Raw genomic sequence first — 27,458 nt, 5'->3', positions numbered from 1 at the left:
AAGTTAGTAGTTATTGGTAGCATCCGGCCACGCAAGTTGTTGCCTGACAGTTTTTTAGTACAAATAGAGAGACACAACCTACGGCCAATGGCTCTGGCATCTCCCACCTGAGGCCACTATTGGACAAATCTAATGTCATCAACAATTTCATATCGCCTATCCAAGGAGGGATTCTACCTATCGAGTTCCTTGACAGGTTCAAGTACAACAAATTTGGAAGGATGGAATCAATCTGAGATGGAAGCACTCCTTCGATCCTATTGGCAGATGCAGAGAACCAACACATATGGACAAGATTGGACTTGGATGACAAATGAAAAGCATCCGACAAGTTGTTGCCAGTGAGTTTTAACTCGATCCGATTCACATTATTTTGCAATAGTCGGTATCAACACCATTGAACTCCTCATGCACAACACTAGCGAAGAACACTTCGCGTTTTTATGTGGAACTGTTGCATTGCACCATTGCCTGATTCAGTATCCGCAATATATGTAGCACGGCATTATGTTGGTTAACTATGAAACGACACTAAGGTGATGGAAAAAAAAAAAAACGCAGGCACAATCATTGATTCTGATACATATGCAGAAGACAGTCGCTCATAAAATAAATTTGCATCAAAGGTGGGCTCAAGCTGCAGAGCAGTGGTCCTGCAGTGCATGCCTTCATCGTCAAATTGGAGCAATTTTTCTGCGCCCAATCGTTTATGCGAGTAGGATCTTGTCTTGAGACACTAAACCCCGGTTGGTAAACATCAGATATTTCACATCTTGGGTAACATTTGTAGGAATCTGTCAATGCCGGATTTGTTTCAGTGTTGAACTGAACTGTTTTCTCTCCATTCACATACATATTCAAATTAGCAAGACAAGGAATACAACACGAACACTCATAGGAGTCAAGCGTTCAAAATGCAAAATAAAGACTCAAATGCATACAATCCTATTACATAAAGGTCCTCCATTCTTTCATCCTATTTTTCCATCAAAAAATGCTTAGGAGAACAATCTCTACTAGGGAAAAGATGGGATAAGCTTACGAACAAGCTCGAACAGCATGTACCGATAGTACGGGTGTAGGTAGAGAAAAAGAACCACCCCAAGGAATGCCACAACATATGATCCTGCAAAACTCCACAGGAAGGCTTCTCTCCAAGAGTCATCCTCCCTGGTATGATTAAAAGATAGCGGTGTCCCCAGTACTTGATTTGAGTTATCACAGCTTGTTAATGGTGCTCCACAAAGAAGAGGGTTACCTTCATAACTTGCTTTATCAAAAGTTCCAAATTGAAATCTTCCGTTTGGTATCCTGCCTGACAAGTTGTTGTGAGCAACACTAAAATCTGATAGGGCGTAGAGCTCCATCAGTTGTGGAGGGATGGGACCGATTAAGCTGTTGTAGGACATGTCCAAGCTCTCTACATTCTTTAAATTGGAAAACATTTCTGGGATGGGTCCCGTCAAATGATTGTGCGACAGGTTCAAGGCTCGAAGTTCACTCAAGTGGCCGAGCTCTGGAGGAATAAAGCCAGTCAAATTATTCTGCGAGAGATCCATTCCCGACATGAGTCGTAGAATGCTGCCCTTATAAGATTCCAGCCTACTCTTTGTCATAAAGTTTACTTTTTCTAAGTCAAACTTTTCGAAACTTGCGTATTGTTCATAATCCAAATAAACAAAATTGAACCTACCCTCATATGGGTAAGATCCCAACTGATACGCCACTATCCCCATAGCAAATGCATTTATAGATACCCCATCCTTTCCAAATGTCAAGTCTTCCAAACATGAAGGAATTTGTCCAGAAAGATTATTTTGAGAGAGATCCAATATGCTCATGTTTTTCAACAGACACAGATCTGAAGGGATTGAACCTTCAAAGTTGTTTCCTTGCAGTAGAAGAACCTTCAAATTCCTAAGCGAACCAATCCAACTGGGGACCTCACCTGACAATGCATTGTGTCTAAGATCCAATGTGACAATCAATGAAGCTCTAGAGAGAAACTTAGGGAAATACCCTTCAAGTGTATAATTTGCTAAATGCAAGAACCTCGTAATTGTAACATTGGCACATGGGGGTATATTCGGTCCAAGGTTGTTACTTGAAAGGTCTAAAAGATCAAGATGATGCAAGTTGCAGAAGCTCAATGGCAAAGGGCCTTCCAATAAATTACTTGATAGCATAAGCTTTTTCAAGTATTCAATATCTCCGATCCAATTAGGAAGTGTTCCGGATAGGGAATTGTTACTTACATCCAAAACTTGCAACGAGGAGCCATTTAATTTGCCAGGCGATATGCCCCTTGTGAAACGATTATTGTCCAAATACAAATATGTCAACCCCGGCAAGTTAAACAACCTCGGTGGTAGTTGGCCTTGCAAGTTGTTGCCTGACGGTTTCAACAGACGAAGTGACGTACTATTTTCGGCCAGTGGCTCTGGTATCTCTCCCACGAGGCCATTATTCGACAAGTCCAATATATGCAGTTGTTGCATATTGCCCATGGAGGAAGGGATTCTACCTTCCAATAAGTTTGCTGAGAAATTCAAATAGGACAAATTCGGGAGGATATAACCAATCCAGGATGGAAGCTCTCCTTCAATGTTATTAGCAGACACATCGAACCACGACATGCTGTCAAGATTCAAATTGGAAGGCAAATGAAAAGCACCCGACAAATTGTTGCCTTGGAGTCCGAACTGCTCTAGATTCACATTGTTGTCCAATAGCCAATTTGGAAAATTTCCTCTCATTCCATTGTGGTTGAGCTGAACACTTATCAAGTCACGCTGTTGTTTTAAGAAGCTGGGAATGACACCATTCGCGTCTTTGTTGAGCACACAATTGGATAAACCAAACACCTTCAGTTGAGATGAAGGGAACCAAGCGGGCTCTTCCGTATTTACTTCCGGACGATTGCGGTTGTCGATGAGGTGGAATACCTCAAGGTTAGAAGTATTGGCCAAGGAAGCAAGCGAAAGTGAGCCTTCAAAGGCATTTCCAGAGAAGCTAGTATATTCAAGTGACTTCAGATTATGGAGCAGACATGAAGGAATGGCCCCGCTAAAATTGTTATACGACACATCAAGTGCCCGGAGTGAGGTCAGATTGCAGAAGCGGGGAGGAAGAGGGCCCCAAAATCCATTAGAATTGATATCCAACTCTTCAAGGTTTCTCAATCCACACAAGCCTGTTGAAGTGGACATTGCCACTCCGAGTATCATCACTAAATTGTACTCGTATCATTAAAAACCTCAGAGATCATGGTTTGCCTCGAGAATGGATAAATTACTTTATCCATCATGAGATGTGTTTCTCATTGGGTATGACATGCACTAACTAAAAACATTCGTTAAATTGGACAAACAAAGCATGGGAGAAACGCTTAATTATAATTATGCAGATTTCCTTATCCATGTCGTACTCTTTGAATGTGATTTTCATTCACCTAAGTCTAACCTCGAGATCATTTTCTCATTATCCATGAATGAAATCTTATTTGAATTGGTACCATTGAAACCAAAATTGAGCAAAACTCACTTTCAAGTTAAGTGGATTTGGGTAAGTTTCTTTTCATTTTTATTTTTTTTGTTAAACATATATGCTTTAAATCAAATAAGCTATTTCAGGTAACTGAATTTTAGAGGAAGCGAAAGCAAATAAACTGTAAATATTCGTGTGCGAAGATTTTCGAGGTGCTTTCTTTTATACTTATTTTTAAATTAAAGTCAATGAAGATAAAAGCTTGTTGATGACAAATTAATAAGACAATGCTTATAAGTCGAAGTGAATTGCCACATGATGGGCATATGAACGAACATAACTCCGACTTTACCTATATATGAAATGGTAGATATGTGAAAGCTTAGTTGTCAAGCGACATTATTCAAATAAGAGTTAAAATCTTCAATGACAAACCAAAAAGTTAAAACTTATTTACTAAGTGAATGTTAATCATGTGATGAAATAAGCTAAAATTGAAATGATGAATAGAATATTTTTAAATGGTATGTGTTTTAGAGTTATTTTTAATTAAATAAATTCCATGATTAACTACTATTAGAGATTGTTTTCTTGATAAACTATTTATAAGTTGCTTTCAAATTTAGTTATATCATGTAAGAATATCCTTCCTCTGTATCCATGATCTAAAAGTCAAATTAATAGGAGAGATAATCTGGGGGGAATGAAAAATCATTTAATCTATTTGTAATTGTGCTAATTCTGTTCTAAATATTTTTTTTTTCAATTGAGTGCTAAACCTTTTGCATATTTATTTTTTTTATTTCGTTATAAGAGAGATTAGAAAACAAAAATGATATGATATTTGCATCAGATCAATCGATATAGATAGTTAGGATTATGAAAGGAAGATATTTTTTGTGTCCATGGTACTTTGCCTTTTGATAATGGTCACTATCAAATCAAATGCAACCTTTCTCCTTCGTCATCAGTATCAAGTGATACTTGAGAATCAAATAGTAGATTTCAAAAACTCGACTTGCTTACTGTAGTTGCATTCATATAGGTTATTTAATCAAGAAGTATTACCATAACCAGCAAATTATGTGCGCCTTTTGTTGCTTTCTTTGGGGTCGTCTTTTTTTTTTTTTTTTTTATTTGTGAAATGTACAAACTAATTTGTTTTTTACTATACTATCAAAATCTGACATGTAACTTAATTTAAAAATAATACAAGAAACTATGTCTCCACAGTTGCCGGTGTTTCCGATTTGAATAAAAAAGAAGAAGGTAAAAGTGAAATATTTGCAAGATTTAGAATAAGCAAAAAGAACAAAAGTAAAAACCAATCGAAACATCTACATCCATCAAGGTTGATCTGTTTGAGCTTTAGTGTCATTTAAATTTTTAGGCTCCTCGGCTCATTGAAATCTATTAAAACTTTCAATGCCTGAAGATGATCACCATTGTCGTTTAAGATATAAACTTCAAGCATTGTTTGATTTTGATTCCTGAACTTTTGCATGTAAATTGGTTATACGATATTTGAACTCCTTTCGCATATTGTTATCTCAGACTATTTGTATCTTTTTAGCAAAAACTCATTGGATCTGTTTTGTCATTACACTATTCTTCACATTGACCGGGAAAGAAAGTTGCGCAAAAGTAAAAGCATGGGCCCTAAACTTCAATCTTCAAAGATCAGGGATTAAATTGTAAATGACCAAACGTTTAAGGATCACCGACATCATGAATCCACGATAAAAACATGGAGCATGACATGGGTTTGTTTATGGCTTGCATAGACATTTAACTAAATCCTTCCAATTTCAAGGATAAGCCAAACAACTAGAGAATATCACTTATCTAGATACATGTTGTTGGCACTAAGTTACTTGAAGAAAATGTGCGGCCAAAATATGATCTAGAGGACGGCAAATAGAATGCAGTCATGTCTTCTATCTTCAAGACAATCTTATTTTAAAAGGGTGATAAACTAGAGGATTTTCAGAAAAGTACCTTCTAGTAACTTTGATGCATTCAGTTCACAACCACTGATGTCTAAGGCCTTAAGAGATGCTATCCTCGTAATGTCCGTGACGGCATCATTCATCAAATTGTTATCGAGGTAATCATTCATCAAATTGTTATCGTGAAGATCCAGCACCTCCAGATTCACACCTGAGATTGTCAAAAGGTTCTCAAAACCAAACTTTATATGTCAAGGCATGGTCTTCTATTTTGCGTGTACCTTCAAGCTGAATGGAAGACAAATTTTGGGTCTTCACTGAAGTTTGCTTGTACAATGAGGGGACTCGTTGTAGATTATTGAAAGATAGATATAGCCTCTTCAATTTCTTCAGGTATGACGCTCCGTTTAATTCTGGTTAATAAAAACATCCACGCATGCATTGGTTAGTTAATCATCTATAAATATCAGTTATCTAACAATCCTCAATATGTCGAAATAAACATATGTTCATGATGAGGAGAATTGCATAGGCAGAATATACAGTTTGGCCCGATATATTCAAACATAAAGAAAGTCTGTGTGACGTGACTTGGTAAACAAGTAGCTTGTACCTTTTAACTGTGTTTATTATATTTAGTTAACTAGCAAAGTTGAAATAATTGTGTGCTTCCCACGTGACATTTTTTAACTCTACATTTGTGATTGTCACGTGCCAACATGCATTAGTTTTGGCTTGCTTGCGCGAGGTCGCCGCCTCCTCATAAAACGGCAGCCCGCTCAAGGGTCGCGGCGCTTATGTGAGTGTCCATGGTGGGTTTGTATGTGAGATAAGAAGTGAGAGCAAACAGAGACTAAAAAGGGATAATTACCGAATTAATCTTGATTTTTTTATGTATATCAATTAATCCTAAATTCTTCAAATTTGCCAATTTGATCATATATCTTTCTACGAAAGTCCAATATAATCCTTTTGGCCATTATAGCACAAAATTGCTGACGTGACATCGCGTCATGAATGACTGACCCACATGACACGACGGACAATCTCACATGTATAATTATTGATGAAACAACGTGGTGTTTGCATAATTTGATGATTTTTTTCTGTGTTTTCCTTTTCTTTTCTTTTCTTTACCTTGTTTCTTTCCTTTCATTTTCCACTCTATTGGTCCTCTTCTTCCTTAGAGAGTTCCTATTCATCATCCATGGGCATGGTGGCTCTAGATATGGAGCCTCGGTCTACGGCCATTGAGTTTGTCGGGATCTCAACGGCTACAAGCTCAACAGCCATGTAGCAGATTGTCCTCGGCCACGACAAAATGGGGTTGGCCGGGGTTGCTGGGATCCACGGGCTCTGAGCTTGGAGCTCCTTAATAACAGCCTCATTCTTATCATTCTCGCCACTTCTTATTTTCAACTTGTGGCAATGAGGAAAACGTGAAAGCAATTAAGGCACCAATCTGTTTGTTTCACGAAAAATAACATTTTGAAAAACATTTTTTGGATTTTTCGGCATTTAGGGGACGGAAAATAAGTGGTTAAAGAAAGTGTTTTCCCGTCAATGAAAAATTTCCTTTTTTGAGAAATGAAAATATTTTCCTAATCTTTTTTTTCCTCCTATCTTTCACACTTCCTTTGTTAATAATTATTTTTTTTTCACTTTGTTAATTTTTATTTTTAAATAAATTGAAATTGAAAATTTTATTTTATAATTTTATTTTCTTTTTCTTTTTTTCTTTTCTCCTCGTTCCTCCTTCCTCCAACCGTCGCTCCTTCCTCTAGCCACCACTACCTCTTCCTTCCTCCAGCCACCCCGCGATTGGCCATGACTCGGCTCAACAAGTTTGTGGCGCCCGATCCCAGCGATCTTGGGCTCGCCAGAGGCCGGTGAGCTTGGGGCTCACCAGATCGGCGAGCTTCGCGCTCGACCAAGGAGCGCTGGAGGCGCTTGAGGAGGACGGACGCAATCTCGGTTTTCCTCCGATAGAGCGCCTCCAGGAGCGAATTCCACCACGCAGCATTTTGGAGCAACTATGACTCCATCGAAGAGCGAGGCATTACATTAGTAATCGCAGATGACAAAACCAGGATCGCAATTCTACTAAAATCAACAATGGGGCAAATAGAACTCAGAATCAGACACCAAAAGACAACGGAATCGATGGTTCAAGACCAGGAGTGTTGGCACCGGTGAAGGCGAGGGAGCGGACGGCAGAGGCTTTGGAGAGGCGGACCGCAAGGTGGACAGGGTCTTGTGGAAGGGGCCACCGCCGCCGAAGGCGTCGAAGAAGACGACGGCTTCAACTTGGATTGAAGACGATGAAGAAGATAAAAATCGTGATTGAGTGCATAAAAAAACATTCTTTTTCAAAATAAAGAATTCAAAATTTTGATTTTTTTTATAAAAATAAAAAATAAAAAAAATTAAAAAAATTAAAAACAGTTCATGGAGGAATATCGAATTTGATATTCCATACCAAATGACGGAAAATATTTTTCGGGTCATTTTCATAGTTTAGCCAAACACCGAAAAATATTGTCATTTTCTTGAAAAATAACTTTTCAAAAACACTTTCCGAAACTCTTACATTTTTTGCGAAACAAACGGAGCCTATAGACTCGTCTAAAATTCCGAACAAGCAAACGAAAAGTACGAAAACCAAAGCTCTTTGAAGTTGCATTTGTGAGTGAAGAAAGCCAAGAGTTTGAAATGACCAATCGAGGTCACTTAATATAGAGCACAACATCTTGAGGGACATTGAATGAGCAGGAAAAAATGACTCACCTATAAAAAAAATTTAAGGGATTATTCGCTACCAGCGGTGTTGTAGAGACATAGCGACTAAGTGGTCTCAGCTCTCTAAGGAAGAAGATAAACAGTAGCGAGGAAAAATAAAGAAAAGAAAATGAAAAAGAAGGCCAAATTTTTTAAAAAGTACGCAAAACAACATCATTTTATGAAGAGTTGTACATGACAAATCACCGGCCTTGTCACATATGAAGGTAGGCGATGGCTGGACTATCACATAGCAATTTCAAAGTACAATTGGCAGAAAAGATTAATGGGCTTTCGCGATAAAGGTTTAAAATGTAGTTTTAGAAAGCTTAAGGTTGAATTGATAAGTTCCTTCATTAAAAGAGAAGGGGAAAGTAGAAAAAGGGGAAAGAGAAAAAAAAATAATGAAAAGCATAAGGAAAAAAAATGGGAAATAAATTTGGACCGTTACATGGTCGTTTTGTTTAGGTGTTTCAAGTTATGTTACACAGACACGCTCTCAAACACATTTTATGCGTGTCGGACACGTGTGCTGGACACGATCGGAGGATACGCTGTCAACCAAGTGCCTAACTTTCCTACGCGCAATCGATACATAGGACAAGCTAAGGGTCTGTTTAGCGGTGATTCCGATCCTCTGTTTCTGTTCCCAGAAACAAAAAAGGATTAGAAACATGTTTGGTAATGAAAAAAAAAATGATTTTGATTCCGGTCCCGGGAACACTTTTGGACCACTTTTCAGAAGCAAAAAAAAGATGATTCCGGTGTTTTGGAACATTTTTGGGAATCACTTTTTTGCACGATATACTTATGACTTATCCCTCATACTTATAATTAAATTTTCAATATAAAATGGTATTATTTAAAAAAAAAAGTCCAAGTGGATTTTCAACTTTACATAAATTAAAATAAATTAAAATTCAATTTTAAAAATTGCTAAAAACTAATTTTCTTAAATTAAAAATTTTATTTAAAGTAAATTTAATTAAAAAAATTAAAAATTTAATAAATTGAGGAAATAAAAAATATTTAGATTTTTAATTTAATAATTTAAAAATAATTAAAAATAATTAAGATTGAAAAAAGCTAAAATTTTGAAAAAAAATTCTCGTCACCAGATTCTTCCCCTCCCTTTTTTTAAAAAAATTATTTTTTTTTGTAAAATTTTAAGCCTATTTTGAAATTCAATTTATATTTATATTGATATTTAAAAAATTAGTTTTATAAAATTTTTAAATCTAATTTTTTTTATATATTATGGGACCTCTAATACGCATGTTTTTTTTTCGAATTTTTATATTTTTTTATTCTAATTAAGTTTGTATTTTTTTTATTTCCTATTATGTTTTTTCAACTTTTATCTTTTTTTTTTATTAAAGACAGGACCCAACCCTCCTCGTTGCAAACTAAATATCCATTTTTTCTCCATTTTTCGAGCCGCACAAAAAATTTGTCGAGTCGAGTGAAAAAAAAAAAAATGTAGTTGAGTTGCAGGTCTTGTAAGCTTGTACGATGTGTAATTACAAGAGTGCAAAACTATAGGCGGTTGCACAATGAGGAACTTTTCTTTCATTTTTTTTTTTTTGGTAATCAATCTAAAAGTCACAAGAAATAATAACAAACAAATGATTTAGACAAATTCTGTAAATGTAATACAAATTACTTTTCAAACAATATAAACAACTGCATACTCATGACAAATCGACAAACGAATTGAGAACGGAAATTTTGTTGCTATTTTTTTTTTTTTGCTCCATAATCACTATTTGATTATTTTTCCTATTCTTTGCCATCAAATATGATTATATAATTATTTAATTTAAATGACAAATTGGGAACGGAAATTTTGTAATTTTGTTTCAGGAACAAAAATTTTAAACAATTACTAGAGAACATTCAGAAAACAGAATAAAAAAAGTGATTTTGATCAGAATCATTTTTTGAAAATAAAATCATTGCCAAACAAACCCTAAGATTCGCGGGTCCCAATGTCACTTCAAACACGCCTTGTACGTGTAAATAAAATCTACACCAAACCGATGGGCTTCCAGCCTTTCTCACAGCCCATTCCTTCAATCTAGTTCGGCCTATTGCACTGCGCCCCTTTTTATAAGAAGCGTTCCATCACTTTCTCCACTTTTTGGCCTATGTGGGACACGGATTGCCCTTTTCATCATAAACCTATTTCCGTACGTGTTTGTCACGCACTTTCCATTGCGGGTGGGCCACATCGGTTCCTCAACCCAGGACGAGGATGAAGATCTCGCAAGATCTACTGTTGGATCAAATTGACGGTCAAGATCTCATGTAAAAAATCTTAAGCACCAATCTAGCACCTCCCACAAAGTTTATTACTATTTTGTCATCGTTCAGAATTCAATATATCTAAGTGGAACTCCCGTTCTGAGTGTCAATGTTGCTTCAAGAAATTGATAATTTATTATGTATATATAAAAATAAATATTTAATATACAATGTGTCCTAACGTGTTGAAATTCTTTATTTTTTGTGGAATCACGTGTCGACGTGTCGTGCCGTGTCCCGCGTCCCGTGTCATGTCGGCGCAACATAGGTTTCAAGAGAGAAAATTTATAATTATCATGAATATAGAGGATCTCAATAATATAGAGATAGTGTTTGAAGGATTTCTGTGTTATTTGTAATTGTAAAGGAATCTCATGTTATTTTTTCTCAAAGATGTACCTTGGTCACGTCGACTGAATCACATAGTCACCTATTTTCTTTTTACTATTTATATCTATTTGTATTGGATGCGTTATTTGACTTTCCCTGTCTAAATAGACTGAAGCACCAAGTTTTCTAGCTTTCTTTCATGTCTGGATGCATAGGTGGAGTGGCTCGGATTTTGGAACCATTTGCCTTCTCCAACTCGGAACGAGTTCATGCGTCCGGATACATATAGATGATTGGAAGAGGTAACCATAAAAGAATTCGCTCAAATCCACTTTGTAGTATGTAACACTCTCGTATGATTTACGATAAGTAAATGATTACTTACTTAGAAACATCATTAACAAAAGAAAAAAAAACAAATAAAAGAGAGAGAGAGAGAGAGAGAGTCACCTGAGAGAATATTCCCACTTAAATCCAACACTTGAAGGTCCCCCAGAGGAAGGAATAAAGACACATCAATAACCCAATTCCATGGCAAATCCCAATCGCGTGTATTGTTCAGATATAGTCGAGTCACCCGCGAAGTGGTGTTGTCGCACACCACGCCTTCCCAGCCACAACAGTCATCGTCCCCGCCTCGCCAATACGGAAGAGAAGACCCATTCGGGTGGTTGAAGGCGGCCTTAATCTTGAGGAGTGCGTTCTTCTCTTCTTCCAAGCACCCCAGGCTTCTTCCACTCCCCATCAACACCAACAAACACAATAAAAGAAACTTCTTCATGTTTAGGTATGATGGTGTTTTGTTTTGTGGGTTCTCTGCTTCTTCTGCAAACTTATGAGGGTCATCTACCCTTTGATTTATATGGGCAGAGTCTTTCCCTTTTGAGCAATTATCACGGTCGGGTCAACTCCACGAAACAACCATGGCCAAACTCAAAGTCTGCTGGGGCCAATACACAAAACCCATAAATATCGCCCTTGACTTGACCCATAACTTCTCTAATAGAAAGATACGAGAGTATAAAACTAGTATTGCAAAGAACGATAAAAACAATGATTATTATCGATCAATTAAAAAATCAGTGTGGCTGATCATCCTCTCGAACCACCTATTGATCATCGTGTTTTTGAGATCTACATGCTCCTTGTCCAAATGGATACTTAGCGGGGATTCAAAACAAAATAAAGATGCGTTATAAAAAAAGGGCCGTGAGAGCGGGACCAAATAATAATGATCAGTGACTTCACCATTACAAAAGAAAAACATGCATGCAATTTTCATAGATTTGATATAACAAGATGACGACACCGATCATTATTCTACATATCTTATAATTAATTTGAAGTAGCAATGACTACAAAACTGCCGAACTACCGATATTTAGAATAATGAGAGAAAATATACTCTCAAATTCGTGCAACAATGCAAGGATATCTTACTAGCAATTCAATAAGAATCTTTTGTAACTGTTATGCCACGATAGAAGCAGATCCATTTGGGTTGTACAATTCAAATGAAGGACACTTCATTTTCATGGACCATTGACGAATAGCGAATCCCATGAAATTTTGATGGTCCACATTAAATTTAACATATGTATAAGGCTCGTAGAATACTTGCTCATGGCCGTGGGTTAAACGTTTCTGCTGAGGATCTCTTCAACTCAAAGATGCGACCCAAGTCTTATCCTCCTCATGTGGTCCTTAGAGCTTGCCGCGAACCATGAGTTTTCCAAGGAAGAAAAGTAAGCAAAGCACGTCAATTCTGTTGACAATCAAGGACGTGAAAATGATGAAGTAACCACAGTTGATTTAATCACTAAGATAAAACCAATCAAGTTCTTCGAGGAAATTAACTTGGTCAACAGTAGAGTGGATGCAAAAAGTACGTTCGTAAAAAATTTCATTTTTTTTAATTCAATCTTATCAATTGAGGCGAATGGTTCCAAACCTAACACCGATACGGCAATCCAAAATATTGCTGGCTTGACCATCTCAAGTGTCACAGCCGGCAATATGATATGGACGATATACTGAACCAAAGGGCGCGGTTCTTTTTCCTTTTGTTTTGCATTTTTTATTTTAATTTATTGGCGTCCCCTTTCGCTATGGACGCGGCGTGTCATCCACAAGTATATACTCTTGAAAAATGTTCAACACGAAGATATTCCTCAGGCAACGAAGTCTATTTCCACCAGAAGCACCAACAAATTTTTTCAAAAGTGAACCCCCGGCTACTTGCAATGAAGCTATTACAACGAAAATCACATGTGACTCTTTCTTTCGTTTTTTTTTTTTCACTTTTCTTTTCCAATCAATCGATTTCCCAAAAGTGGGCGAGAGGACAAGAATCTCTCGGGGCACTTATCTTGATAGCAGAGATGATGAGGACTCATGTGGTAATTCACAACCTGATAGAGTTGATGCCATCATCGTCAACGCATCAATCATCACTTTCATAGCTTAATTAAAACAAACTAATTTATAAGCGTACTAGTCGCTTGGAAGTTGTTATATATGCAATGTAAGTCAAAAGACTTACTTATCTAATTAAAACAAACTAATTTGTTTTTACAAGGAAAGAAAAATCAAATATTTTTGCAGTTAAAATTCTAACTATATTTCAAATTTTGAGTAATGGGTTTAATAGTGATCAATAAGAAAAATATGCGTGATTTAGGTACACCACATTAGTTTGGTTCCTCACATCAATACGTGTAAACAATCTCGTGTTCGGATCATGTATAAGGATTTTAGCCTGCTTCTTACTTCGATCGCAATATAAGCATATGTTTTGCCGGAGTTTACTTTAGGTAAGCAGACTTTCGAACGTAAAGAAAGTGGATTACTTCATGAATCATCAATTTCTCAAAAGTGAAAAGTTGTACAAATGAGTAATAATCTGGGGAAGTCCAAAGGCATCGAAAGGTTAGATTGAGTGGAACATTTTGACTTTTTTTATTTATTTTTTTATATTTTTAATGTTACGATTATGTTTAATGCGGTTGTGCTTAAGTGAGTACTGGGGCATAATTAATCACTCGGGAGCAAATGTTATTTTCAGCCATGGAGTCAGGAAGCTAGGGGCAAACAGGCTGGAAAATAAGGTTGGAAGTTTCTTCCCTTACCCTTTTCCTCCGGTGGGGTCCTTGAAGCATGCCGTGACCTGGAAAATTTCCAAGGAAAAGTATGCAAACCATTCCTAATCCGATGGGAATGAAGGACATGGAATTGACAGAGAAGAAAGCAGGCACCGCTGTTGATTCAATTACTAAAATAAACCAATCAATGAATGCCCAAAAAAACTTAAAAATCTATTATGTTTATTGCGCTCTTCAAATTACATGCTTTCAATGGATGTGATTCGTTACATTGTGTGGGTCCTATGTAAACTCACGTAATTGTACTAGTTAGAAATCTTTGCTTTAACATGTTCTGGGTCCATGTGCAAAAGTTGTTTGGTCAAACTCAAAGTCTGCTGGGGCCAATTCCAGGGAGCCCATCAATGTCGCCCTTGACTTGATCCAGAACTTCTCTATTGTAGAAAGATACAAGAATATAAAACCAATATCGCAAAAAACGATAAAAACAATTATTATTAGCGATCAACAAAAATAAAAATAAAAATAATCATTGACTTCACCATTATAAAAGAAAAGCATGCGTGCGATTGCGATGGATTTGATAGAGCTATCAAGATGATACTCATCAATGTTCTACATGTCTTATTATTAATTTGAAGTATCAATGACCACAAAATCTCCGGACCACTGATATTTAGAATAATGCGAGAAAATATAGTCTTAAACTCATGCAACAATGCAAGGATATCTTGCTAGTAATCCAATAAGAATCCTTTTTAACTGCTTTGCCACGATAGAAGCAAACCCATTTGGGTTGTACAATACAAATAAAGGACACTTCATTTTCATGGACCATTGACGGATAGGGAATCTCATGAAATTTGAGTGGTCCACATTCAATTTAGCATAAGGCTCGTGCAACCCTTGCCCGTGGGCCGTGGCCGTGGGTTAAACGTTTCTGCTGAGGATCTCTTCAACGGAAAGACGCGACCCAGTCTTATCCTCCTCCCCATTCCACATGTGCTCCTTAGAGCTTGCCGTGGCTCATAAGTTTTCCAAGGGAAAAAAGTAAGCAAAGCATGTCAATTCTCTTGATGTAATCACTAAAATAAAACCAATCAAGTTCTTCGAGGAAATTAGCTTGCTCGACAGTAGAGTGGATGCAAAAATTATACTTGATCAAAAAATTCATTTTTTTTTAATTTCAATCTTATCAATTGAAGCAAATGTGGTTCTACCTAACGCCAATACGGCGGTCCAAATATCGCCAGCCTGGCCATCTCAGGTGTCACAGCTAATGATTGGATATGGACGATCCTGAACCGAAAGGATGCCATTCTTCTTTCTTCTGTTTTGCATTTTTTATTTTAATTTACCTGCGTCCCTTTTCGCTGTGGATGAGGCATGTGATCCACAAGTATATACTCTTGAGAAATGTTCAATGCGGTGATATTCCGCAGGCAACGAAGTCTATTTCCATTGGAAGCACCAACTAAAATTTTCAATACGTGTAAATAGTCTCATATTCGGATCACACGTAAGGATTTTAGCCTGCTTCTTACTTTGATCGCAATATAAGTATTTTTTTGGCCGGACTTTACTTTATATAAGCCGACTTCCGAACATAAAGGAGGTGGATTACTTCATAAATCATCTATTTCTCAAAAGTGAAAAGTTGTACAGATGAGTAATCATTTGGAGAAGTCCAAAGGCATCGAAAGGTTAGACTTAGTGAAGCATTTTGACTTCTTTTATTTATTTATTTTCTATTTTTAATATTACCATTATTTTACTCTTTTTATTTTTGTATGTGTGTGAATGTATTATGTTGGATGCGGCAGTGCTCAAGTGAGTTCTAGGGCATAGTTAATCACTAGGGAGCAAATGTTATTTTCATCCATGGAGTCAGGAAGGGGCAAACAGGTTGGAAAACAAGGCTGGAAGTTTCTTCCCTTACCCTATTCGTCGAGTGGGGTCCTTAAAGCATGCCGTGACCTGGAAATTTTCCATGGAAAAGTATGCAAGCCATTCCAAATCCGACAGGAATGAAGGACATGAAATTGACAGAGAAGAAAGCAGGCACCGCAGTTGATTCAATTACTAAAATAAACCAATCAATCAATGCCAAAACAAAACTTAAAAATCTATTATGTTTATTGTGCGCTCTTCAAATCACATGCTTTTTTTTGGGTCGAAAATCGCATGCTTTTTCAATGGATGTGATTCGTTACATTGTGCGGTCCTATGTAAACTCACATAACGTACTGGTTGTAAATATATACACAAAGCTTTGTAAATTAAGGAGGTTAATGGAGAAATTTTTCCTACATCCACGTGTGATAAAATAAACAGGGACATAAACCCTAAGACTCTTCCTTATCAGGAGATAAAATAAACAGGGGACAAAATAGGAAGTAACTATTACAAATTCCTAAATTAGCTCTAATTTACAGCTCATGTTAACAAGCAGTACCCGATGAAAAGTACATGCTGGTTTAGTTTGAATACGACATTAAGGTGATGGGAAGAGAAACGCTGGCACAATCACTGATCGCATTTATTCCAAAGCGTGATTACCATGGGCGAACTCAAGACTGCGTAAGGCCAATTCCACAGAACCCGTGATTATCGATGCTGACTTGACCCACAACTTCTCAGAAAGAGAAAGATGAAGAAATGTTAGAATGTGATTATTAGCAAAGTTATAAAACACTAATATGTGCGCAGAGATGAATAACTAAGACATTATGTTGCTAATTTTCATTACAGGGGTTGTTTTGGTAAGATATATCAAATAAAGAAGCATTTGTTTGGACCATTTAGGGAAAAATAAGATAGTTTCGATCAATTAGATAAACCGATCAAGACAACAGCATTCAACATTCAGTACCTCTTAAGATTAATTTGAAGTATGAATGAATGATTAGTCGATGAACTATCAATATTTTGAATGATACAAGAATATCATGTAAACTCATGCAAACCATTTTTTGTTGAGAATTAAGGACATGAAAATGATAGAGAAGAAGGTAGGCACTGTCACGACCCAAACCCCGCGAGCTCGAAACATCCCCTCTCTGGCCACGACCGTGTACAGTTTTCCAGGATCCAAAGGCCACAGAAATAAAACATATGCAGAAGTAGAGATAAATCCCCGTACAGAAACCAACAACGTTACGATAACTTGGGATGGTAAAAACAAACTTATGTACATATATACATAGTTGTTACAAACTCTCAGAACTAGGGCTTCAGAGGTCACCGTATAAGCTTGTGACCACCTATAACAAAAAAATTACATGGTCGAAGCCCATTACACTTCCAAAGAAAAACACTCTACAAAAGTTAAGATGCCAACTATTCTAGGCCTCGTCCTCGTCTTCAACTACCATCTCATCCCAAGCTGCCCACAGGTCCTCGTCCACTTCCGATGGATGCTCCGTATCAGAAGGCTCCACAACTTCCCCATCCTCTTCGGTCGCCACGACATCTAGGCTGGGCTCCACGTCATTAGGACCAACATCGGGGTGTACCACTACGCCATCTGGAGGTGAGGCGCTAGTGGGGTCCCATTCCCCAACACCATTGTAGGGAATATCGAAGCCGGTCAACGGACCCACTGTCAAATCTCCGTGGTGGTACGTCCACGCCACGTACGTGTGGGTCTTCCAAAAGAGCTCTCCTGTTTCCATCCAAATGGTAGTAACGTGCCTATAGTACACCTTGTCCTCTCCCACCGGGTACTCTGTCACTACGGTTTCCATATCCTGCGGAATACCGAACCTCCGAGGTGGTTCATTCATTGTTACGGCGGAGGGTCTGAAAAAAAAAAAAAAAAGACGAGTCCACGACAGGGTGAGAATAAATCTCAATAAGTCAATCCCTAATCCCAGGTTAGGGCGCTAGCGCCTCCCGACACATTCTAGGTGAGCAATTTCCAACAATTCTTCCTTCAAGCAAAAATTCCACAAATAAATTCCCGAATATTTCATTCTTTCTCCAAAAATTGTCACACCTACACAAATATTCCACGTTACTCCCATAACGGCGTTCCACACCTCATATTGTTAATAAAGTATTCCACGTTGCTCTAGAACTCGCGTTCGACGCCTCAGGCTATCGTATAAAATTCCACGTTGAGCCAAAGCCCGTGTTTAACGCATCAGGCTAACATATAAAATTCCATGTTACTCAAATGCCCACGTTTAACGCATCAGGCTATCATATAAAATTTCACGTTGTTCCAGAGCCCGCGTTTAACGCATTAGGCTATCATATAAAATTTCACGTTGGTCCAGAGCCCGCGTTTAACGCATCGAGCTATATTATAATCGGACAGACCCGCGTAATAACGCCTCAGGTCACTATCCCGCGTTTAACGCCTCAGGATAATATAATAAACACAACCCTGCGTTTAACGCCTCAAGGTAAAATAATAATAACAAAGCCCATGTCATAACGCCTCGGGCAAAATATGGTCTTATAAAGTACGAACCTCGTGTCATAACGCTTCAGGGTAATATTCCACATTTCCTCTCAATTAATCTTCATAAAGACCATATAACAACAATAATTGCTCGATCACTCGTCCAATACCACATGATCACTTAAATCCTTTCGATTGATCAATCTTCGCCACGTGATCATGCTAAACTTCCCGATTAGCAGATCGAGACCATCCGATCTCACCAATTTTTCTCCAAATAAAGATCGGGACCACACGATCTTTCTAATTTTCCTCAACTGCCCAATCGAGACCACTCGATTTAAGTATACTGGATAAACACTCGATCGGAACCACGTGATTCACTCACATTGAATAAATAATAAATTGGGATCACCCGATTAGATCACGCTCAAGCCGTCGGCCAATTGGGCCACACAATTAATTTAAGCTACCACAAAAATTAATCTACGCCACACGATCGAAATTATACGAACGTAGCAATCAATAATTACTGTACGATCAAAATTATACTAACGTACATTTAATACGTATCATAGAAATAAACTATAGTAATGTGACAATTAATATGGGCCGTACGATTAAAATATCCCCACGTGCAATAAACCTCCACCACTCGATTAATCTACACTAAGCAGGAATTAATCTCCGCCGTCGGATCAATCTACCTAAGCAAGATTCAATATAATCCGTCGGATTAAAACATGAAAGGCAAGATTAAATCCTAGCCATCCAATACCAATCATGCAATTTCACTATTCATGCAAGAACACATCTTTTCTCTCTCCTCTCCCTCTCATTCGGCCAAGGCATAATCCAAGAGCAAAACCAATAAATTTTTCACCAAATCTCCTCAACCTAAAGTTCATTAGCAACCTAGATACCTAATCTAAGGTTAGGAACTAACTTACTACAAATCTAGCAAATTTTCCGGCGAGAAGTCGAGGGAAGTTTTGATCCCAACCGAGGGCTCCGGCGACTCCCTTGATCGGCTTCAACCCAAGTTACTCCGGTGGTTCAAGGAGGTTCACAGTGGAGAATTGAGCTCCGGCAGTTCAAGGCGACATTGGCGGTGGCTTGGAAAATTTTCGGCAATGGAGGGTGAGGGAGAGGGAGATTTCGGCCAAGAGAGAGAGAGAGTGAGCTAGAGAGAGAAAGTGGTCTTGACTTAATGAAGAAGAAGGCCAAGAAATTGATTAATAAAAGGTTGGATACAATTTGGCATAGATATTTTTGGGTCTTCAAATCAAGAAGGGCAAAATGGTAACTCCACCATCCAAGACTAGTCAACATTTTCGGCTAAGAGGGGGTATTGACCGAAATGCCCTTCGGCCAAAGTGAAAAATTGGGTATTCTCCAAGGGTAAATGGGTCTTTTCCCATTTCCAGTCTAAATTTTATTTTCCTGAATCTTTTTGGGCGAACCGCGAAGAAATTGTATACTGGATGAGGAAACGTCCAAAATTTAATTATTGAAACCCCTGAAGGTCCGACGTCAAATTACGAAGCTCGATTCGCGATCAATCTCGATCAATTGAAATTTCAACGTATCTCAAACTAACGTGCGGCTTTTAGGAGTTACGCATATCGACCCGTGATTACTATCAAGTTTAAGAATTTCTCGAGCCATGGCAACTTTAGTTGTCATTCAATTGCGAGGGTCAATCACTAGTATCGATGGACACGATCGTTAGAAAATAATTTAGAGACGTTCGGAACACATACGAGGTCAAACGGAATCACCCGTGATCCAAGTGTAGGGTATTATCCTAATCGTTCCTTAATCATTTTAGGATCGGCCCATATTGGTCCAAAATATTCCCTCGACAATTTTCATGGCCAAAGAGTCGGTCCAGGATCAAGTTCTTAGGTCCACGTACTTGATTTTCCTAGCTAGCCATTCCCATTTGGTTAGTCTGCTCGACGGGGATCAATTTCGAGTGAGATTAGACTGAAATACATCAATGAGACTTTTCATTTATTCAAAGCTTCGAAAACGCGTCGAAATACAGGATGTCACAGGCACCACAAATGATTCAATCACTATGAAATAGATGGGAAAATTTTTCAAAAAGTTCTAAACCTATTACGGTTTTGTCAATTCAGTCCTAAATATTTTAATTTTGCCAATAAAACCATAAATCTTTTCATGTTTTACCAATTTAGTCCATCCATTCAATTTTGGTCGAATATCGCTAACGTGAATGCGGGACATCCTATGCGGCACGGCTAGTGCTGACATGGACAAAATTCAAATTTTTTTCAAATATTTTTATTTTTGATTTTTTCTTCTTTTATTCTCAGCTTTCCTTTCCTTTGCTTTACTTTTTTTAATTTTCTTTTTTTCTTCATTTCTTCCCTTCACTGGCCATCAATAAGCATGACGACGGTTGGCGAAGTTGCCGACCTCGAGGCAAGGGCCATCCTACCCTTGTCTAGGCGAGTGAGGGCGACCCTCATCGTGGGACCAGCTAGGGCTACCCTCGCCAGCCTAGGCGAGGCCAATCCTTGCTCAAGATCAACATGGGCGGCACTCGTCCGAGGCCCGCGGAAAGAAGAGGGGAGAAAAAAGTAAAGGACGACAAAGAAGAAAAGAAGGAAAAAAATGAAAAATGAAAATAATATATATAATTGAAAAATATGAAATATCACTAAAATTTCCCTACTTCGGTGTTGGTTGTGTCACATAAGACGATCAGCATCTACATGAGTAATTTCTGGCTAAAAGTGGCCAAATAGACTCAATTGACAAAATGTGAAATGGTTTTAGGACTCAATTGACAAAATTAAAAGATTTGGGACTAAATTGGCAAACTGCAGTAGGTTTAAGAACTTTTAGACAATTTTCCCGACATAAAACCAATCAAGTTCCTTAACAACAAAGATTTGAAATAATTTAATATTGGAGATAATGAAAATGCTCTTATATCGGTTATAAATTCTGCATTATCAATGTGTATGTGAACATATATACACATTCTTTTATTTATCTGAAAAAGTTGTGCAGTGTATAAATTTTTTTAGTGTCCGCTATCTATTTTCCCTTGTACACGTATTAAAAGGGTCTTTGTGCATCATATGATGTGGGAAGATTTCAAAATTAGTGTTTGCCACAGAATTATTTTATATCTATTTTTACTATCATGATAACAAATGTTAGGTTTTGAAATTACTGTAGGTTATTGAGTCTGACCATTTGTCAACTTCTTAATTGCACCCTCCATGCTAATGGCAATTCCTGAATCTAGGTCATGTATCATCACGTTTAGTAGTCAGATATCTAAGATATCCTTTAATTTTCTTATGAGCTGCATGATATAATGACTTTCTGCTAAAAGACTTGAGGGCATTTCTCTGGATTTTCTCCGGAGATTTTCCTTGAACAATAGTTATTTTTGGGAGTTCCCCAACGTGGCTCGGGCATGTCATTACAGTGTAATCCATTACTTGTTAGTTTAGTCACCATACTCTATCAAAATCATCAATTAAAGATGTTGTATGAAATTATTAGTTTTCTCGACCAAATTTATCGAATCGAAACAGACAAATCAATAACACAAAGAAACCCGAACCTATAAATCCATAAGTTGAGCTCATCAGTTGGATTGACTATCACATGTTCTAATTTTTCACCAAACGAATATTAACTTATTAAGCTGAATGTTTATATGCCTGCTCCATCATGTAGTGACTCATGTACAATTTGAGGAAGTCATTTTGGTAACTTGGAATAAAATTCTTTATTTTCTGGATAGGGATGTCCATCCTCCCAAGTCGTCTTGGCCACCGTGCGATAAAAGCTGGGAAATGCTTAACCTTTATGACAGGAATGTCCATTATAGAAAGTAAATGGCAAGACCTTGACTGAATTTACCTTTGTTTAATCCAAAAACAATATGAGGATGACGGAAAATTAATAATTTCAAGCGAGCGATATGATGTTAATGACTTTCCATTGGAAAGAATCTGCAACTGCCGTAGATCTCCATGTTAATTCCACTTTTTTTTCTTCCACTTTTTTGTAACTTCACATCTTATTTCCTTCCATGTCTAAATTTGTTTGTAAATATAGTGAAAGATGTTAATGATTTTCTGTTGAAAAAATATGAACTTAAACTATAGAAGCCCTCTTGTTCAAGGGGCGCTGCCCCATTGAGACACTCGCTGAGGCCGCTCTCCGAACCTTTGTACTTTCCTTGGGATGGAGAGTATGAACTATGCCCCAACAAACTTCCTATATAAATTTATTTGTAATTATTTGTTTAGATTTGTTCAGCCTCTTCTCTCACCTCACTCTCTCATTCATGCGTACACGAAACTGATCCCAAAAATGATCGAGTTTCCCCCCACAAGACATCAGATGGGATATGAAGCTTCAAAACTTGACATCTTTCATTGTATTATTGCTGTTTTATTTTCTCATTTTTGCCTTGTAGGACCTATATATATTGGCTGATGTTGGAATATATAAATATTAAATCACGTATTCATCTATCAACTTAAGTATTGTCTCATTTAGAAGAAACATAGATAATGCTTATTTGAAGATACGAGCATCATCTTATACTTCGTTTGGATGGCACTCTCACTGCTGATGGAAATTATCTGGTTGTTATGAAAATCTTGAGCTTTTTCACTCATTGAATGGCCACATTATCTCATCATACGCCCATTTTGGTCGTCCATTCAATCCGGCAAGCGTGAGAGATAACAATCTAATGCAGATCAAAATCTTGAAGATTTCAGATTTGCTTCGGCTATCATCTATCTATCGTTCATGCTAATTCAAACAACTTTGCTGGGGCTATAAATACTTCCTTCGCTGATCACAAAAAGGGTGCGCTCAGAAGTCCAGAGAACTCACGTGAGGATATCGAGGGAGAAAGAGGCCGAACATCCTTTGGCCATGTTTGCACCGCTGTCCCATTTTGCCCTCCCGCTGACTCCTTCTCTTTCGAGTTGCTTCTGTTTGGCGTCACTCTCTAGCTTCTGTCCAGATTGAAAAGAGCATTTTTCGGTGTCCAAAATGGCTCTGTTTTGGAATCCCTTCACTTGATCTTTGCTACAGGTTTCAGATACGAAATTTGAGGTCGATTTGCCTCTGTTCGACTGCGAAACCGCCGCTGTCCAACCTTCGCACACGTCCTTTAGAGCTAATCATCAAGAGCGATTCACTTCATCCACGGGTTGATCGATTTGCGGAGCTTGAATTTGACAAACTTGTCAGATTAGGTAACGATTCTTCTAACTCAATGTATTTAGAGTTTCGTTATCAATATAATTAACTGAATATCAATTGATTGCTTTTGGTGCTAAAATGGACAACTTTTCATCAAAGTTCGAACAATTCTAGCTTGAACATAGTTGTGCCATCTTTACCCGATTTTGTATATTGCCAATCGAATTGTGTTGAGCTTCAACCCAGAGTCACGTAAAACATGGCACAGTATTGTACACCCCTAGTCGTTTGTTCGGTGATGATTAGTTTGAATTACAAGGAATTGTTGAATTACGAAGCTCGTACAATGAAAATTCAGAACCTCCTTTGCTTATCATGTTTTTTTATGGTTGTGAATTTCGTATATCTTGGTTGGGACGTTCAAGCGTTGTAAAAGTGTCTATCTTGATTGTTTTGATCGATCTGTGAGTTATCTTGCCTATTCATAAGAAATTTTAATTCGGTAATTGCGATCTTGGAAGATGAAAATCTTAGGCAAATAAATCAAGATGAGCACTCAATCCTTCGGTATGTCTGAATATGAATATCCGTATAAAAGTTAATTGCCGATTGTGTTCATTTTTGTTTGAATCTGTGGATGGATATTTGTATACTTGAAGGAATCTTTCTATGGGTTGAGAATCATCTAATACCTTCAGTGTTCAACGATCATGCATGGGGATCAATTGGTGGTCAAAATACTTTATGATTTGACTATTCGATAAGGCGTTTTTTATTTTTGCATTGCATATTGCTTGTTGTTCGTTAATCGTTCATTTTATGTTTATAAAGTTTGCATAATTTTAAATAAACGTGCTCATAATATATGCTCCTCAATGTGCCTTGTCCGATCAGAAAAATTAAATTGCATGCCTTAGCCATAATCTCATGAAATGAGTTGACAAATACTTCGGGGACCCTTATTTCTCGTACCGAGGCATGCTCACGTGAGCTTAGGAAAACTAAAGTATGAACCAACGACATGTGACCCATGCACATGAAATGACAGGGGTCCTGCTACAAAAACATCGGGTGTTAGCTTGTGTTTAAGTTGGCCCGTTTATTGTGTTCGTATGAGAAATCATTGTAACGAGTGGTGGTGGTGTAAACCTAAATATTATAGTGAAATCCTTTTGCAGGACATAGCCCAATTCTAAGGTGAACCTGGATAAACTCGTGTGTCATCTATTTTTCTATTTTCTGTGTTTGTTCTGATTCGGTTTAAGATATAACTCCAACAATTAGCTCCGGTGAAGGTAATAGTGCGATCAGCTGTTGAAATATATAAATATTAAACCATGCATTCATCTATCAATTGCTTTTAGAGCAGTTGGTAGTGGTCCCATTAAAATCTTTCATGGTATCAGAGCAGAAGGTCCCGAGTTCAAACCTTTTCAGGCCCTTATTTGTCTCTCCAATGAATACCACGTCTTTTTCTATCAGCTTACTCTTTTAGAGTAGTTGATCGTGGTCCCATTAAAATATTTCATATCTACTTTCAAATGTTCTCCTTTTCCTTTACTTTGACTAAGTATCTCACGACCAAACCAACACTCACCATGCCATGCATTCTCCCGAAGCCACCATTTCATGAGAAATTCTTATCCAAGTACAAACGGATACGAAGTAGTTGGGCACGTGGGTTTCTACTCCACGTGCATACGGCCCATCAAACTTTCCTCTCTCTTTTCGATCAAAAATTTTCGTTGTGTCATATGTTGGGCTGATCTCCAAGCCGAATATGTCTTCGTGGATTCCGGTCCGAATGCTCGTCAAATTTTTAAGCTCAATTTCCTTCGTCGTCAGTCCGAGTAAATGCAAAGTAATGCAAAAAATATAAATATACAATGCACGAGAAATTAATTTTTGATGAAAACTATTACTAGTTCTCATTTTATACCATAATAAATATTTTTTTAAAAATCAAAATTTAAGGATCAACAAGTTAAAATTTTCATTTTTTAATCAATTGAAGCAAATGTGGTTCTAAACCTAATGCCCATATGGCAGCCCAAATATCGCTAGCCCGGTCATCTCATATGTCACAGCTAGAGATCCGATATGGACGATCCAAGAACCGAAAGGATGCGTTCTTTTTTCTTCTATTTTGTATTCTTTATTTTTTATTTATTGGCGTCCCTTTTTGCTATGGATGTGGCATGTGATCCACAAGTATATACTCTTAAAACATGTTCAATGCGGTGAACAGTGTTTGTCAACCTCTTTGGTCCCTTGCGGCACTCAATTTCGCAATCTAGGGCTCACAATTCAATGCTTTGTGGCTGTGTATGTGTTGACACTTAAAATAATCCAAGAGAGACTCGTGACAAGCACGTGAGGAAGCGATAATCAGCTACGGGAAGAAACACCGAAGCAAGGAACGTTTCAATCAGAAAGGTGCCACGTGTCGGGATAAATTCCGGCGCCACTTCCTTATAGAACAAGAAAAGCGCGCGGAGGGAGGCCACGATCGAAGCGGTTGGCGGTAATCCCCACGAGGTAAAAAGAAAAGGCGCGAAGACTAGGAAACCGTCATCCACGTGGCTTATGGAAAAGAGCAAAGCGTGGGGCCAAAGGAAGAAACCGCTCGGCGGTTACCAAAGAACTTGCCTATAAATACCTCGCAATAGCAAGATACAAGGACACACAACAAATCCAAAACACCTGCATTATCAAACTAGCTCTTAGCTCTTAACCTTTAGCCTTTAGCCTAGCCTAGCTGTAGCTTTGAGATTCCCGTCGTCGATTCAATTCCGGCGAGTATCATATCCAGAGTTAGGTGTCGTCGATTAGATTCCGGCGTCTACTCATTAGGTTTAGTACCGTCGATTAAATTCCGGTGTTGCACCCTTCACCCATCCCGTCCAATACCGTCGATTCAATTCCGGTATTGTGTCCTATAATTCCCCGTCTAGTGCTGTCGATTGAATTCCAGCATTGTGTCCTACGTTATTCCCCGATCCCGTCGATTCAATTCCAGGGTCACGTCGAAGTCTGTCAACGTCATGTCACTATTGCGCATTGGGCCGTCGAAGTTGTCGAAAGCCCGTTTGTAACGCGCCCTTTTGTGTAAATCTATTGCATTTGACACTCTCTATCCAAAACTCGACCCAGAACCCCTTTTCGGAAAACGAACGGATTAAGTTCGATAAAGATTCTCGCGCAAGCAACCTTCTTTGGGCCATAGTCAATCCGGGCCTAGAACCCATAACCAAGAAAGCCTTGTCGAAGGATTTTAACGCGCAACAATCTTTTTTGGCACGCCCAGTGGGACATTTGGTGTCGGTTCGAGAGAAGTGCTATGCCACGCACACGAGGACGTAACAACATAGACGGTGGTGGAGACGAGCCCCAGGAAGAAATACAACGAATGGAGTCATCCACGGCCCATCAAGAGGACATCGAGGTCTCTCGACGTAACGTTGAGGAACCAAGGAGAAATCCGGAAGTGACGTCTGTCATGCTAACATCGATAAGGCGGACCATCGAAGAAGTCCGAAACGAGTTTGCTGATCACATGGTACAATGGATGACCGAGGTTGTCACGCCATTAATCATCAACACGTATCACAAATGTGCAGCAGGACAACATGGGATTACAATTAACCCACTTCATGCTCAAGAAGGGAATGGTTTCGTACCAGCAGCAAGTGGCGGTTTACCAAGAACGGCACCGCCAAATATAGGCCTTGCGGGACGGAATACTCAGCCTTTAGCACCTCCCCGGATTCCGCAACGAGAAGAGGCGTTACCGGCCAACGAACCTAGACCCCGGTAAATGCGCATACAGGTATGTTCCCTAGACATCCTATTCGTCAAGATATACCCGCGGGTACTGTTATGTTT

General features: G+C 38.2%; 2 protein-coding genes across 2 annotated transcripts; both read right to left on the bottom strand.

The window, feature by feature from the left end:
- Positions 1-895: 895 nt before the first annotated feature.
- LOC115732551 (receptor-like protein 13) lies at positions 896-5,605 on the bottom strand. The gene is made up of 2 exons (XM_048278058.1): positions 5,485-5,605; positions 896-3,193 (listed from the first exon to the last, which is right to left on the bottom strand). The coding sequence occupies exons 1-2, from the start codon at positions 5,603-5,605 to the stop codon at positions 1,017-1,019; spliced, it is 2,298 nt and encodes a 765-aa protein (XP_048134015.1). The 3' UTR covers positions 896-1,016.
- A 61-nt stretch (positions 5,606-5,666) lies between these two features.
- Positions 5,667-11,655, bottom strand: LOC125314831 (receptor-like protein 9b). Its single transcript, XM_048278057.1, has 2 exons — positions 11,298-11,655; positions 5,667-5,848 (listed from the first exon to the last, which is right to left on the bottom strand). Exons 1-2 carry the CDS (start codon positions 11,626-11,628, stop codon positions 5,667-5,669), a joined length of 513 nt encoding a protein of 170 aa, XP_048134014.1. The 5' UTR covers positions 11,629-11,655.
- Positions 11,656-27,458: the final 15,803 nt, after the last annotated feature.

This window comes from Rhodamnia argentea, chromosome 4 (assembly GCF_020921035.1).
Source record: "Rhodamnia argentea isolate NSW1041297 chromosome 4, ASM2092103v1, whole genome shotgun sequence".
Taxonomy (NCBI): Eukaryota; Viridiplantae; Streptophyta; class Magnoliopsida; order Myrtales; family Myrtaceae; genus Rhodamnia; species Rhodamnia argentea.
The sequence above is the reverse complement of the archived record's forward strand: the minus strand, read 5'-3'. Positions and strand labels throughout refer to the sequence as shown.

What these genes read in the sequence shown, in the direction of transcription:
- LOC115732551 (XM_048278058.1), bottom strand. Translation starts at nt 5,605, where the DNA reads ATGAATGATTACCTCGATAACAATTTGATGAATGATGCCGTCACGGAC. An exon ending in TGCATCAAAGTTACTAGAAG is followed by an intron (nt 3,194 to 5,484) that starts GTACTTTTCTGA and finishes CCACTTCAACAG; the next exon opens with GCTTGTGTGGATTGAGAAAC.
- LOC125314831 (XM_048278057.1), bottom strand. Translation starts at nt 11,628, where the DNA reads ATGAAGAAGTTTCTTTTATTGTGTTTGTTGGTGTTGATGGGGAGTGGA. An exon ending in AAGTGGGAATATTCTCTCAG is followed by an intron (nt 5,849 to 11,297) that starts GTGACTCTCTCT and finishes TTTATTAACCAG; the next exon opens with AATTAAACGGAGCGTCATAC.